General features: G+C 32.7%; 1 protein-coding gene across 1 annotated transcript in view; it reads right to left on the bottom strand.

The window, feature by feature from the left end:
- Kif18a (kinesin family member 18A) overlaps nt 1-17,682 on the bottom strand; it is a 69,842-nt gene that overhangs the window by 19,084 nt on the left and 33,076 nt on the right. The window contains exons 12-13 of the mRNA XM_047517536.1: nt 12,375-12,496; nt 10,852-11,084 (exon numbers count right to left, since the gene is read on the bottom strand). Coding sequence (XP_047373492.1) covers nt 10,852-11,084; nt 12,375-12,496 — 355 coding nt within the window. The remainder of the gene's footprint in view (nt 1-10,851; nt 11,085-12,374; nt 12,497-17,682) is intronic.

Here is a 17,682-nt window from a genome sequence, read left to right as displayed (position 1 = left end):
TAGTTTTTCCTTAAATAAGATGTAGTATGCTTATTAGCATAAGGAAAATAAAAAGTAATCCATGTAACAAAAATATAAAACATATATAGGCATATTTTAAATAACAAATGTACAGAAAACATATGAAGAAAACTTTGCTGAAGAACATAAAAAAAAGATATGAATATGCAGTGGGAAAATTTGATAGTGGGAAAATATAAAGACAATTTATCAATTTTTAAAAGGATATTTCATTGGAGGTAGAAAAAAAACTATGCTGACAATCATTACTTAGGTACAGCAAAGAATTATTTAAAAACAATAAAGAAGAGGGATAAGAACTGCTACAGATAAAAAATATAATGTATCAAGTATTGAAATAATAATTACCACTAGCCCTAGGTAAGAAAAAAAATGGAATAGAAATTCAATAAACAGAATTACATGACTATTCAAAACAAACACATGCACATACCCACACAGAGAAGAAAGACAGATTCCTTAGAACATATAAAGTTACATTGTTGCCCATCATCTTACACCAAAAATAAATTAGGAGAAAATAAATGGAAGGGGAACTAAAATTTATGGATGAGAAGGCTTTTTGAGGAATGATTCCAAAAGCATTTAGGAAAAAAGATTTTACTACATGAAGCTTTAAGATTTCAGCATAAAAAGGACATTTCAAAGTTAAGAGCAAATGATAAAACTTGAAGGATATAACTGCACCATGTATACTACAGGAAAGAGTTAATATCCCATGGTGATTTCATCCAGTTCTATGGCTTTAAATATCATCTAAATGTTAACAACCCTCAAATTTGTATTTCAGCTTAGACTTCTCTCCTGAAGTTCAGATTCTCAACTGCTTATTTGATGTCTCCACTTGGATATATCTTAGAAAAATATAACCTGCCCATAACTGAACTCTTAATTTTTACCACCTCCACTCAGTAAATGTGTTCCATCTGAATCTTTCCCATTTCTTTTAAGGTGACTCCATTATTTTGGATTGCAAGTTAAAAATGTTTGAAACCTACACCTTTCCTTCTTTCATATTTCTCATATCTTGCCTTTCTTTTTTTCATATCCAAATCCAATTTGCCAGGAAATCCTGCTGGCTCCACCTTCCAAATATATTAGAATTGGCCTATTATCTCCACTTCTACAAAACTTGTCTAAGCTACCTCCATCTTCACTTGCATTACTGCAGTAGCCTTCTAATATTCAACCCTTACCAGATTAACAATATATTCTCAAGACAGCAGTAAGAGGGACCTTTTAAAATGTGGTTGAATCACATACTACATTTCTGCCAGGATCAGGCTATATAGCTCACTGTTGCATTCCAAGTAAAAATACTAACTCCTTATAATAAACTATAAGGATCTAGGTGATTTCTCACCCTTCCCTTCATCATTCTGATCTTATCATTATCTACTTCCTTTCTCTTTTCCTTTGTAGTAGTTGTTATGTCCTTCTTGCCATTCTTCAAGTATTAGAGATTTTGCACTGCTTACTTCCTCTAAGGCTTCTCCCAAATACTTGCATGGCTAACTCTCTGAACTACTTCAGGCTTTATCAGTAAGATCTATCTAACCATGCTTTCTAAAAGAGCAAACTTGGAAGCTAGACCAAAATTAGGGAAGAAAAGCACAAAGCTGACCAGGCCCAAGCACAGTCATGGCCCACCCACTTCTCCAGCGCTGACCAGGCCCAACCTGCCATCTCTAGCATGCGCTGCGGCTCCCAATCTACCGACACATGGGGTTGCCTCTGCTGGCTATCATGGATTAATCCTGACCTGGACACCACCATCCTTAGTTCTGGCAACTCCCTTCCTAAGACACCACATTATCAAGTACCTCTCATGCATCAGGCTACCGAAGAATAGGAGGTTTGAATAGTATATTATAGTTTTCTTACAGAATTTTTTTTATTAGTAGTAATATTGCTATTATTCCTACTCTTATGTTATTTTAATTATTTTTATCACTCTATTTTCCTCTTATATATCTGTTTCCCTGGAGAATCTTTCTCTTTTTTCTCAAGCTAACAACCAATTTCTTTTGATTCCACTTTTACTCTTCCTATGATCTAGTACCACTATATACTCACTTCTTATCTCATTAACATTACATTCTACATCCCTCCACATCCTGTTGTCCCCATTAGAAATTGTGGACCTTATTGCAAACCTATTGTTTATGCTATAGATAATAGTCAAACTCGTCATCTCTGTTTATTAGGACAATACTGTTAATATCTTAATAGGGACTATTTGTGTTAAGGCTGCATATTGTTTGTATTGTGTGCTGCTAATATTGATCTCCCACTTTAAGGTGAGGTATTGGAACACTATAATCCGATAGGGGAGAAATTGCAATACCTCAGATCCGCACTGCTAGAGGGGAAGATACAGGAACGACATGAAAAACAAAGGAAGAAAGTGTTCCCAAACAAACCTAGATGCATTATCAATAGAATCCAATAACAGCATGGTAGAAGAAATGTCAGAAAAGGAGTTCACAATGTACATGATTAAAATGATCCAAGAAGCAAAGGATAAGAGAGCAAATGCAGGCAATGAATGATTGCTCCAATAAACAGTTAAGAGAGCAAATGCAGGAAGCAAAAGATCATTTCAATAAAGAGATAGAGATTCTGAAAAGAAAACTAACAGAAATCCTTGAAATGAAGGAAACAATAAACCATATAAAAAAGTCTTACAGGACACCAAATGTACAAAATTACAACAGATCCATACCAAGACACATTATAATAAAAATACCTAACATACAAAATAAAGATAGAATTTTAAAGGCTGCAAGAGAAAAGCATCAGATTACATATAGGGGGAAACCAATATGAATATCAGAAGATTTCTCAGCCCAGAGTCTAAAAGCTAGAAAGGCCTGGAACAACATATTTCAAGCTCTGAAATAAAATGGATGCCAACTAAGAATCTTATACCCAGCAAAACTCACCCTCAGATTTGATGACAAAATAAAATCCTTCCATGATAAACAAAAATGAAAAGAATTTACAAATAGAAAGTCTGCACTACGGAACATTCTCAGCAAAGTATTCCCATGAGGAAGAAATGAAAAACAACAATGTAAGTCAGCAAAGAGAGGAACTACCCTAAAGGAATAGCCAATTAAAGGAGAAACCAAGTCAAGATAAAACCAAAAATAAGTCAAAATGACTGGAAATATGTCGTATATATCTCAATAATAACCGTGAATGTAAATGACCTAAACTCATAAATCAAAAGACATAGACTGGCATACTGGATTAAAAAGAAACACTCAACAATATGCTGCCTTCAAGAGACTCATCTCATATAAAAATATACCCAGAGACTAAAGTTGAAAGGATGGAAAAAAACATACCACGCGCACAGACTCAGTAAAAAAGCGGGGTTTTGATCCTCATATCAGATAAAGCAGACTTCAAGCCAAAGTTAGAAGGGATAAAGAAGGCCATTTCATACTGATTAAGGGAACCATAAATCAGCAAGACATGACAATCATAAATATTTATGCCCAAAACAACGGTGCATTCATGTATGTCAAACAAACCCTTCTCAATTCCAGGAACCAAATACATAACAAAATAATACTAGGTGACTTTAACACAACTCTCTCACCAAACAAAAATCGAGCAAAGAAATCACAGAACTCCATAACACAATCAATAATTTATACTTAACAGACATATATAGAATATTCCATCAATCAATGATCAAATACGCTTTCTTCTCAGCAACACAGGGATCCTTCTCTAAAATAGGCCATATGTTATGCCACAAAGCAGCCCTTAGTTAATACAAAAACAAGAGATACTACCTTGTATTCTATCATATCACAATGGAATGAAATTAGAAATCAATGACAAAATAAAAAACAGAAACTACTTCAAAACCTGGAGACAAAATAATACACTATTGAATGATGCGTGGATAGCAGAACACATCAGGGAGGAGATAAAAAAAATTCTTAGAGGTAAATGAGAATAAGGATACAACATATCAAAATCTCTGGGATGTTATGAAAGCAGTACTAAGAGGAAAATTCATTGCATGGAATGCATTCAAGAAAAGATGAAAGGGTCAACAAATAAACAACCTAACATTATAGCTTAGAGCCCTAGAGAAAGAAGAACAGATCAACACCCAAAGTAGTATAAGACAGGAAGTAATTAAAATTAGAGCTGAAATCAATGAAATTGAAACAAAAGAAACAAAATAATTTGACAAAAAAGTTGGTTCTTTGAAAAATAAACAAAGTTGACAAACCCTTAGCCACATTAATGAAGAGGCGAGAGAAAATGCAAATTACTAACATTTGTGATGAAAAAGAAAATATCACGACAGACACAATTGAAATACATAACATAATTAGAAGTTATGTTGAAAATCTACACTCCAACAAAATAGCAAACATCAAAGACATTACATATGATCCTCCAAAACTGAATCAGGAAGACATACACAATTTAAACAGATCAATGTAAAGCACTGAAATAGAAGAAGCCATCAAAAGCCTACCAACCAAGTAAAGCCCAGGACCACATGGATTCTCAGCAGAGTTCTACAAGACATTCAAGGAAGAACTCAATCCAATACTTCTCAAAGTATTCCATGAAATAGAAAAGGATGGAACTCTTCCAAACTTGATCTATAAAGCTAGTATCACCCTGGTACCAAAATCAGACAAAGACACATCAAGGAAAAAAAACTTCAGACCAATATCCCTGATAAACATAGATGCAAAAATTCTTAGCAAAATGCATACAAAAACATATTAAAAAGATTGTGTACCATGATCAAGCAGGTTTCATCTCAGGGAATGCATGGTTGGTTCAATATAGGAAGTCAATAAATGTAATTCATCACATCAACAGATTTAAAGTGTAGGATCATATGATTATTTCAATAGATGCAGGAAAAGCATTTGATAAAATAGAACACCGCTTCATGCTGAAAACAATAGAAAAAAATAGGGACAGTAGGAACATACTTCAACATTGTAAAGGCTATCTATTCTAAGCCCATAGCCAACATCGTTCTAAATGGAGAAAAACTGAAAGCATTCCCTCTAAAAACTGGAAAAAGGCAGGAATGCTCTCTTTCACCACTTCTATTGAACATTGTGCTTGAAACTCTAGCCAGAGCAATTAGAGAGACCAAAGAAATTAAAGGGATACGAAAAGGAAAAGAAGAACTCAAACTATCACTATTTGCCGACAGTTAGAGGATTCAAAAAATTCCACCAGAAAACTTGTAGAACTCATAAATGAATTCAGCAAAGTAGCAGGATATAAAATCAACACTCAGAAATCTAATGTATTTCTATTCGTAAGTAATGAATCCTCTGAAAGAGAAATTAGGAAAACTATCCCATTCACAATAGCCTAAAAAAATAAAATAAAATATTTGGGGAATCAATCTAAAAAAAGAGGTGAAGGACCTCTACAATGAAAACACAACGCTAAAGAAAGAAATACAAGAAAATCTTTGAAGATGGAAAGATCTCTCATGTTCTTCGTTAGGCAGAATTTAAAATTGTCAAAATGGCCATACTACCAAAAGCACTATACAAATTCAATGCAATACCAATTAAAATTCCAATGACACACCTCATAGAAATAAAGAAAGCAATCATGAAATCCAACTGGAAGAATAAGAGACCTCGAATAGCCGGAATAATCTTGAGCAGAAAGAGTGAAGCAGGAGGCATCAAAATACCAGACCTTAAACTGTACTACAGAGCAACAGTAACAAAAACGGCATAGTATTGGCACTAAAATAGACAGGCAGACCAACGATTCAGAATAGAAGACACAGAGACAAACCCACATAAATACAGTTATCTCATACTAGACAAAGGTTCCAAAAACATACCATGGAGAAAAGATAGTCTTTTCAACAAATGGTACTGGGAAAAGTGGAAATCCATATGCAGCAAAATGAAACTAAATCCCTATCTCTCACCTTGAACAAAACTCAACTCAAAATGGAACAAGGACTTAGGAATTAGAGCAGAGACCCTGCACCTAATAGAAGAAAAAGTAGGTACAAGTCTTCATCATGTTGGATTAGGACCAGATTTACTTAACAAGAACCCAAAGCACAAGAAATAAAACAGGAATCAATAAATGGGATAGATTCAAACTAAAAAGCTTTTTCTCAGCAAATGAAACAATCAACAAGGTAAAGAGAGAGCCTACAGAGTGGGAGAAAATCTTTGCCACATGCATTTCAGAAAGAGCACTAATCTCCAGATTTTATAAAGAACTCAAAAAATTTTACACCAAGAATAAAAATAACCCAATTAATAAATGGGTTAAGGAATTGAGCTGATACTTCAGAGAAGATCTACAAGAAATCAACAGATATATGAAAAATGTTCAACATCTCTAGTAATAAGAGAAATGCAAATCAAAACTATCCTAAGATTTCATCTCATCCAAATCAGAATGACTATTATCAAGATACAAGCAAAAATAGGTGTTGGTGAGGATGTGGGGAAAACGGTACACTCATACATTGCTGGAGGGGTTGCAAATTGGTGCAGCCACTGTAGAAAAGCAGTATGGAGATTCCTTAGAAAACTCCGAATGGAATCACCATTTGACCCAACTATCCCACTCCCTGGCTTATACCCAAAGTACTTAAAACCATCATACTACAGTGATGCAGTCACATCAATGTTCACAGCAGCTCAAATTCCAATAGCTAGATTGTGGAACCAACCTAGATGCCCTTCAACAGAGGAATGGACATGTACTGTAGTATATATGCACAATGGAATATTATTCAGTTATAAAGAATAAAATTATGGCATTCACAGGAAATGGATGGGGTTGGAGAGTATCATGCTAAGGGAAATAAGCCAAACCCCAAAATCCAAAGGCTGAATGATTTCTCTGATAAGTGGATGATGAAACATAATGGGGGACAACAGGGAGTAAGGCATGAATGGAGGAAGGATGGACTGTGCAGAGGAAAATGAGGGATGGGGATGGGGAAAGATAATAGAATGAGACAAACAACATTACACTATATGCATGTATGATTACACAAATGGTGTACTCTACTTCATGTACTACCATAGAAATGAAAGTTGTACCCCATTTGTGTACAATGAATCAAAAAGTAATTTAAAAAAAAAGCACGAAGCAAGGCAGGGGGATTCCATGAAAAGAGAAGAAAGATCATTGGAAGAGACGAAGGGGATTGAGGGGGAGGAAGAGGAAGGAATTATAGAATGAATCTGACCAAACTTTCCTATGTATATATATGTGTCTATAATATAGTGAATTTCACCTTTATGCATATCCATAATGCACTAATTTTAAAAATATATATATAGAAGAAAGACCACTGGAGAAGAAGGGAACAGGGAGGAGGAGGAGGGGAGGCAAAAGGTAAGTACTGGGGATTGAATTTGAACAAATAATATTTCATGCTTGTATAATTATGTCAAAATGAATCTTAATATTATGTCTAACTAAAATAAACTAATGAAAAAAGCAAACTCCCAGCTCCCACTCTTAAATTCCCTTTACTTCTTTTCACATAGCATGTACAACCTTCTAAGATTATGTTTAATTTAGTCATCTATTGTTTTTTTCCCATTAGAAAGTAAGCTTTACCTGGGAAGAATTTTACAGAGTATATTCCTTAGCATCAAATAAGTACCCAGAACACAGCAGAAATGCAATATTGTTGAATTAATAAATATTATTCCACTTAAGTTCCTGTGAATAAGCAACAATTTTTATAAAAATATCAGAAAAATGTTCAAATGATGGCTAGGTAATTTCATATATCCTAGATAAAAATGGAAAGGATAGCAATAATGACTTAACTTGATAATCAACAAGTAATTAGCAAAGACAAAAGAGTTAGACACTCAGATTTAAAAAGACTTAATAGATACAAAGTATGGACTTTGAATCCTAACTGGAACAAAGTGTAACAACAAATCACTTGCAGTGACAATGGGGAATTAGATATTTGACAACTTTAGGAGTGAAGAAAGTATTGTCATTACACTTTCTTTTAGAGACACTTGATATAAATGGAAGAAATGATGTGTGTCTGAGATTTACTTCAAAGTAACCAACTGAAGGAGCAGAGATGGAAGAAATCAGATGGGGTTCTCAAAGCTAGACATGAGCTGGCAATTTTTCACTGAGGCTTGATACAGAAATCTTTGTACTTTTGTGTGTGTGTGTAATTATGTGGCTTTTTAAAACTGAAAATTGCAAACATTTTAACATCAAAAGTCAGTGAGGCTAAAAGGAGAAAACTATCTTCTATTGTTTATGGGAATTTAAAACTGGTAATCATACAGGGGAGGAGAGTTATTGGCAATATATTAGAAATGTATATTACAAGCTGAAAAATATTTCTACTTCTAGGAATATATCATAGAGATAACCAGACATAAGCACCAAGATAAATACATTCTTTTATCTAAATATTATTTATAATAATAAAAATTTACCAAACAACTAAATGCCCAATAATAGAAGTTAAAATAATAATGGTTAATCTCACCAAAATTTTAAAAAACCTTGTGTGTGTATGAATTTGTGCTGTTCAAAATATTGTACCTAATTTTGCAAATATTCTTGAACATCCTTTAGGCATTTGGAAAAAAATGAAATCCCAATTCATTTAGTATTTTTGAAATCTTGCAATAAAGTCACTTGATATCTGTTCATGAGAGTATATGTAGGGGGAAATGTTAGTGACACATATATAAGTTTAAGATAAATGATACGTATATTTTAAGTTAAAGTTTTTCAATTTTACTTTTAAAATTTGTTGTAAGACTACCATTTACAGTATAATTTTAGTAATAGATATTATCTGGGTATTTTTTCATGTCTTTAGAAATGCAAAGTATATATTTGTGCTTTTTTCTACGAAGTTACTTCAATATTCTAAGACTAAGAACAATAAATGATTACAAGTGGGCTCATATGCATCTTTCCTGTTATTCTTTTTTGACTATATTTATAATGCATAATTCATGGAATGAAAAAGACATACAAAGCAAATAGTTATTCTATGAAGTCATTCTGACAAAACAGTAAAGTAACAAAACAAGAACTAAACATTATAAAAACCAAACTCACCTTTCTCTATTCCTAAAAGAAAATATATATTTATAAAATGTAACATGATTTCAATAGTCTTTCCTTTTGAAAATATTATGAAATAGAACTGAGTTAAATAAGTGTTCTTTTTTTTTTGTTATTGCTGACAAGTATAGTCTGAAATATGGATTTTTAAATAAGGAATAATGGCTCTAAAATAGCAGGTGGTCAGTGTTTCTCTCTTGGTGTTAAAACCCTATTTCCTTTTCCAACATCTTGAATATATTACAAAAGAATTAGGCCCCCAAAATATAAGAGAATCTGAAAAAAAAATCTTAAATTTTGCTTTCCAAAGTTCTCAACTAGGTTAGATCTAGTGTGTGTGTGTGTGTGTGTGTGTGTATGTGTGTTTCAGAGAACGTGTCCAACTTCCCTATCACCTTGATGTAAAAACATAATATAGGAAAGTTTAGCTGTTAATAAAGATGTAGCTAATTCAGACCAACCTTTCTTCTGAAGGCAACTAAAACTGTACAAAATATAAAAAGAACATTTGAAGGCACTGGGTTGCTAACAAGATTGTGAAGAACCATAACTATCAGCAGGAAGTTGGAGGCTTAGGAGGGTAATTTCTGCTATTGCAGCTAATTTGCTCTTGAAGTTTTTTGCTAAAACTAGAGGAGATGGCAGAAAAACTTAGCAACATTGTGAATGGATGACAAAAGGTTTCCATTTACCAGATCCCCAGAGAACTCTCTATAATGGATAATACAGAAAGATTTGAGAACAGGTTAAAAATCCAGTATACTTAAAGCACTGGTGAACTACATTAAATTTTAAAAAGTAGCATCAAATGAGCAAAATTATTACATACCGATAAGCCAAAAAACAAACAAACAAAAAATCCAAAATGAACAAAGTATATAAAACAGAAAATGACAAGAATTGCTTCAGATTTTCTTTTGGATTTTTGGATTATTTTCATAGAATTTAATGGGTGAGCATCCCTAATATGAAGATATAAAATGACCCCAAATTCAAAACTTTATGAGTATCATATCAGTGATCAAAAAGTTTTAGATTCAGAAGCATTTTAGATTTTTAGGTATTCAGATTAGGGATGCTTAATCTGTACAGAAAAGTATTTCTGGAGAGCAATTTGATACAGGATGCATTTTGTAAAAATTATTTGTTTTTTAACTCAAAAAGTCACTGTCTAGGACTATGTTACACATGTACAGATGGAAATAAACAGGTATATTCTCTGATGTATTGTTCACCAATAGAACATTGGTTAAGTAAATTATGGTACATTTATTCCCTGGATTCTCAAAACTTGAAAAAAAATGAGGTAGATTGTTCATATAAGTGTACTAAAAATTTCATTAAAAAAAAAAAAGGAAAAAAGTTGCAGACCATAACCTAACTGTTTACATTAATTATCTCAAAGACAGAGCATAAGATCGGGAATAGCAGAAAAGGACATTCTACTTATGCTGTATAATAATTGATACACTGTATCAATTATTTTTTAACTAAAATTATATGTTAGTTTTTCAATTAATATGTTCCATACACACTTTTGAGAGAAAGAGATATTGATATGCCCATAGAAAAAGAGAACATTCTACATTGTTGATCTAAAGAACACAGATTATCACATATTATAAACATAGTGTTATTAATTATAATCTTCATTTCTTAATTTTAAAGAAATAATGCTAATTTACTTAATAAAACAAAATGCATACTTACAACAAGGAATAGACTGAATTGGTCCAAGTTGTGGAAAGGCCATAAAAACAGAAATCCCTAGATCATTTTGGTTTGGATGTTCATTAGTTTGATCAGCCCAAACCACTACTTTTTTCCTTTCTACTAAATGTTGAATTTCTGTGAAGTCAGATTCAAGAGCAGCATTTGATAGGCCGGCTTCTTTCAATCTGCAATACTGTTTTCTTAGGACTGGAAGTAAAGCATTCAATACTCTATGTATAGAAGATTTGACAAGAAAGGGGAGATAAAATATGAAGTTTAAATAACATTACAGATTTTTTTAATATAATACCAAAAGTATTAGTATATCATTAAGATGATTTCCTATTTCTTTTACAATGTCATTTTGATCAAATAACTCAATATATGCTTAATACATCATTTATAGAGTAGAAAGAGTCTCAGATGGGAGTTATGAGAACTAGGTTCTATTCTCAGTTTTCATACACTCTGTATAACCTTGGAGAAAGCACGACCTGATGTTTCTCCTCTATGAAGTGGAGGACAACCAGACAGTCACTACTTATTATAGATTATTCTAAGGACTAAATGAGTATACATATTGTATATGAAAACTTTTTATAAAACATAATGTAATTTAAAAAACATAGGTATTGTTGTTTATACTAATTATCATGGGATTGAAATGAAAAAAATAACAAAACTACATCAAATAATGAGACTTGTATTTTAGGTGTGTATCATTAGTATACCCACACATAAAACAAAAGAACAGATGGAACTCTCCCTTATGTTAAATGAAATGACTGAAAGCAATGGCTTTTGGAATGGGATTCAGAGGGGTTTCAAGGAGAAGAGTTCTGGAAAAGGTTGTTAGGTATGAGGTATGTTTAAGGCACTGGTGTCTTGGCTCTGATTCAAAACAAAACAAACAACAAAAATTCCAGAGAGTTCCAAAAAAGTAAAACTTGAAACTGCTCCATACCAAGCACTATGCTGAATACATATATATGAAAGGATGCATGGTATATCCTGGTGTAGCCTCCCATTGTTTCACAGATCCTCTCTCCAGTACTTGTTTGACCATTGTTCTACTGAGCTAGTAGAGCATAAAAAAGCATCACATACAAATTGGGACACCTGATATTTTACAACTTTTAATAGCAAAAAAAGCATTCTGAAATAGACAACTGTCTACTTAAAAATTCAATTGGTGCTAATAGCAATTGCTTTAGTAGTTAAGTATTTTCAGAATTTTTATTACCTTGCATCTATTAAGTAAAAATAAATTTCAAACCAAAATGCTTTGAAAAACTATAAGGTATTATAAAAATTAGTGACTAGGAAAAGAATCACATCTTTTATATTCTCTCAGTGTTTTCTTACTGCTTATTTTCTGATGTGGCAGACACTTAAAAAATAACTTACCTTATACTAGATAAAACTCAACTTCCTGGCAGTTGAAAACTGAACTTCTGTGCTTTGGGTTCCTTAGGTATACAACAGTAAAACTTGTAGAATACATGAATCCATATACTTACGCCTCAGTCTGCCTGTGCTGCTGTTCTTGAAGGCCAGCTAGATCTATCATATGTCTAATTTGTGCTTTCAAATCTTTGTTCTGGAGGTGTAAATGGTGACAATGAAGATCTTTATTGAGTTCCTAGGGAAAACATGCAAAGTAAATTTTAGTTTCTTTTAAGAAATTTAATCAAGTGAATACTTTGGGGGGCAAGGGGTGGGGTTCAAGGGATTGAACTCAGAGGAGATTGACCACTGAGCCACATCCCAGCCCTATTCTGTATTTTATTTAGAGACATGGTCTCACTGAGTTACTTAGCGCTTCGCTTTTGCTGAGGCTGGTTTTGAACTTTTGATCTTCCTATCTCAGCCTTCTGCCACTGTGCCCAGCAAATCAAGTGAATTTCAATAAAACATTTTATACTGATAGCAAGTTTTAATATTTAAGTTTAGAAACAGTTTGGAAAATAAGAGTTCTGGTATAGGTAATCAATAACTTACCAGCAGGCTAATATTTCAAGTTTCCTCAGAAACTAAATGTTAGCAATTCAGAAAAAATTTTATTATGATGATAGCTTTTTGTCTATCAACTGGTTTACAATGCTGTGAAAATACATTAATATGACCAGTTTTTGCAAAAATATCACTTCCTTAAGGAGATTTTTCCTGAACATTGAATCTAAAGATGGATGATAGATACTCTTTGCCCTTTGAATACTGTCATAGCATAGTTCAGTAATGATTTCATTATTTATTCGATTCAGAGTTTCTCTGTCTACAATGTAATGTGTCTACCTCTAGGACAGAGACTATGTCAAAATAGTTCAGAGATACAGACCCAGGATACAGTATCTGGAATTTCAGACAATAAAAATTTGTTCCCCACATCCAGTTTTCATAAGCTTCACCATAGGCACAATTATGTGTTTTGTATGCTCCCATTTTCTTAAGCTTTATCTATTTTGGGTCAGGAGTCCTCTAATATGGTCACCTAAAATTATTATTCTTTCCTCAAACTCTCTAAGCCTTAAATACAGAAAATACCAGCTAGGTGATCACCCTCAAGTATGAATGATGATAATTCAATGACATTCTAAGCATCTTTAATTGGGAACTTTCAGTCAGTATAATGAAAAAGAGTGAATATTTTTTGGACATTTTGAATAGCTGAGCCATTAATCCCAAGCAGGAGAGTCAGGCCTGAAAACTTCCTCTTAGGAAAATTCCCATAATCCATTTTAGGTTTTGACTTCTGGTTTCCAATCTACAGTTGGCCATTAAAACTATAAAAGCTTAGTTGTTTATTGTTTTTTTTTTTTTTAAATTATTTTCTATGTTAGTGGGATTGAGACAGAGAAATAATACCATTCTACGTGTGTCTGAGATATAGAAAAGAATGGACTTATTTACATAAATCATGTTAACACTTCAACAATTATAGTATGTGTTTTAAAAAATTATTTTTGTGGAACCGGATGATATGACTAGAGCAGCAACTTATGAGTCATTTAAATTTTAGGAATGGGCTTAGTCTTGAAACAAATACTAACTTAAGCCAAATATATATAGTCTTCATTGAGATTAGTTTATTGACTAAAATCAAAGAGCCAAATTACACGATCTCTTAATTTTTTTTCAGCTAGGAAACTGTATGATTATGATCATATAAATGTGTTTACCAATATTCCTTTTATCTTTCTTTCTTTAATCACTCTTCTTAATAATAATTCTTGTCTAGTTTGGCATCTTTGGAAAACTAAGCTTACAACGGGTATCTGTTCTTGTCTTAACACACTAGTCACTGAATCTGATTGGAAGAGCACAGTCTATTCTGAGAATTTTAAGTAGTCTGGTAATGGTTGAAGCACAGTATATAATAAGAGGTGATATAAAATTTGAAAACAATTAGGTGCTAGACCCTGAGAGCTTAATATAACACAATGAAGAGTTTATTTCTGAGAAGCCACTGAAGAGGCAATATGGTCAGGGTTTTCTTTGAAATTTTTACTTAGGTTATAGGGGAGAGAAGGCATTACATCAGAACATGACTAGAAGGAAGATCAAAAGCAGCAGTCCAATAATGGGGGGTGGGAATCTGAATTAGGGTAGTGGCAGTGAGGGATAGAGAGAAGTTGTTAAAAGGTAGATAGTGTTTAAGCGGATGAGGACATATAATGGGGGTGGGAGGGGTTAGCATTAGGTTTAGGGTTAGGTTTAGAGTTAGGCTAAGGAGAGCGGTAAGAATGAAGGAAAGAAGGACTGTATAAAGGGAAAAGGGTGGGAGGGGTGGGGGGGAAGGGAAAAAAAAGAAACATCATTACCCTATGTAAACGTAAAAAAATAATAAAAAAAAAAGGTAGATAGTGCAGGAGGGTATGAGAAAACAGCATTGACTTGAAAGCTGAAAATATTAGGGTCTTTGTCCAGAGTGGTATGACCCTGGATAAGTCCCTTCACAAACTTTTAATGTGTCAGTTTACTTATGTAGGAAATAATAGCTTATAAGTAGATAATTATTTCATCTGTGAAAACAACTATTAGAAAAAAATTATAAGGTAGGGTTGGAAATGGAAAAAGTTTTATCTTTTAAAGAGTTATAATAAAGTTCAAAGAAAGCAAGCATTTAAAAATCAATTCTACATTCACATTCTGGTGTAAAATTCAAGTTCTGTTTAAGATAATTCTAGAAGACAGACTGTTAGAAAAATTAGATTTAAAAATATGGAAAAAATTTAAGTTTATTGAAAATAACCTAAACAATGTTAACTTTATAAGGAAACAATATAGCAGAAATAAATAATAACAACAATATACCACATTATAAATTGTGAGCTTATAATAAATATTGAATAGAAAAAACAAGCTTGCAAATTTCTGTAACTGACTGTTATGCATCTTGAATACTAAACAAATTCTTCAGTACTTTCTATAGTTGCAGTTGGGCTATAAATTAGAATGCTGATTTTATGCACAAACATACTAAATTGTAATATAAACACAACATAAATGAAGTCCTGCTCTTGAAAAGTGAACATCATTTAAAAATTAAACATAAATTTTTTTATTGAATACACTTAATGTCTTTGAAGCATACATATAAAATGATTAAAATGGTAAATTTTATGTTATATAAATGTTTTAGACTGTTCATGAAAATTTTTGCCCACTAGCAAAGTTAAACAACCTAATAGAACATTATGGGTATAAGTAAAAGTAATAAAGAAAACTAAAGAACTTTCCATAGTTATTTGTAAATAAGGCTAAGATTTAATTTTAATAAAAACACTTATAATTTTATATATATTAAAAACAATCATCTTGAGAGTAAGACTGCTTCAGATGTACATGGTCTGAAATAAATCAAATAATGAGAATGCTGAAAAGTACAGTTAACATTCAACAACTACTATCTATCTTAGAGACTTTGTTCATGTTCATTGAATGAGAAAAACTTATTTGACCTGGGTTATTATGTTTTCTTTCTTTCTTTTTTTATTTTCTTTATTTTTTTCCTAGTATTGGAATTAAACCCATGGGCAATCTACCACTGAGTTACATCTCCAGCTCTTTTTTGAGACAAAGTTGTCAGTTATTTTCTTTTTTATTAAAGTAAATTTTATTATATACACTTAAGGTTTATAACTCAATTATTTTATAACTCATTTTTCATTGGTTCCTTTTAGTTATACATGAGAGAATTTATTTTGATAAAATTATACAAGGATGGATTATATCTTATTCTAGTTATGGATGTACCCTTTGTCTAATCTACTGAATTCTTCCTCCCTCCCCCTCATTGTGGGTTATCTTCCACAGGACAGCAAGAACATTTGACCTTTGTTTTTTTGGTACTGGCTTATTTCACTTAGTATGATAGCCTCTAGTTCCATCCATTTACTGACAAAAGTCATAAAGTCATTCTTCTTTATGCCTGAGTAATACTCAGTTGGGTATATTTACACATTTTCTTTAACCATTTATCTGTTGAAGGGCACCGAGGTTAGATTCACAGCTTAGCTATTGTGAATTGAGCTGCTATAAACATTGATGTGGCTGCATCACTGTAGTATGCTGATTTGAATTCCTTTGGATATATATACTGAGGAGTGAGATAACTGGGTCAAATGGTGGTTCCATTCCATGTTTTCTTGAGGAATCTCCATACTGCTTTCCAGAGTGTTTGCATTAATTTGCAGTCCTTCCAGCATGTATGAGTGTACCTTTTTCCCCACATCTGCACCAACATTTATTGTTACTTTTATCCTTGATTATTGCCATTCTGACAGGAGATGAAATCAGTGTAATTTTAATTTGCATTTCTTTAATTGCTAGAGATGTTGAATATTTTTTTATATATTTGTTGACCTTTTGTATTTTTTCTGAGAAGGGTCTATTTGGTTAATTTGCCCATTTATTGATTGGGTTATTTATTTACTTTTGTGTTAAGTTTGAGTTCTTTATAGATCCTGGAGAATAATGCTCTGAGGTGCAGGTGGCAAAGATTTTCTCCCATTCTGTAGGCTCTCTGTTCACGTTCATGGCTGTTTCCTTTGCTGTGAAGCTTTTTAATTTGATACCATCCCATTTATTGATTCTTGCTTTTACTTCTTGTACTGTAGGTGTCTTATCGAGGAAATTGGTTCTTAAGTCAACATGATGGAAAGTTGGGCCTCCGTTTTCTCCTAGTAGGCACAGTGTCTTTTATGTAGTGCCTAGTTCCGTGACCCACTTTGAGTTGTTTTGTGCAAGGTGAGAGATCCAGGGGTTCAACTGTATTCCGCTACATATGGATTTACAGTTTTCCCAGCACCATTTTTTGAAGATTCTATCTTTTTTCCAATGAAAGTTTTTGGTATCTTTGTCTAGTATGAGGTAACTACATTTTTGTGGGTTTGTCTCTGTGCCTTCTATTTTGTTCCATTTGTCTTCATGTCTGTTTTTGTGCCAATACCATGCTGTTTTTGTTACTATAGCTTTGTAGCACAACTTAAGGCCTGGTATTGTGATGATAACTGCTAAGTTTTTCTCCATAAGGACTGCTTTGGCTCTTCTGGGCTTATTATGTTTCCAAATGAATTTCATGACTGCTTTTCCTATTTCTTTGGAGATCATCATTGGTATTTTATGGGAACTGCACTGAATCTGTATAGTGCTTTTGGTAGTATGACCATTTTGACAGTATTAATTCTGCCTATCCAAGAACATGAGAGACCTTTCCATCTTCTAAGATCTTCTTCAATTTCTCTACTGTTCTGTAGTTTTCGTTGTAGAGATCTTTCACCTCTTTTGTTAGACTGAGGCTCAAGTATTTTTATTTTTTTTTGAGGC

The sequence above is a fragment of the Sciurus carolinensis genome, chromosome 11 (genome assembly GCF_902686445.1).
Source record: "Sciurus carolinensis chromosome 11, mSciCar1.2, whole genome shotgun sequence".
Classification (NCBI taxonomy): Eukaryota; Metazoa; Chordata; class Mammalia; order Rodentia; family Sciuridae; genus Sciurus; species Sciurus carolinensis.
This window is presented reverse-complemented; position numbering and strand designations above follow the sequence as displayed.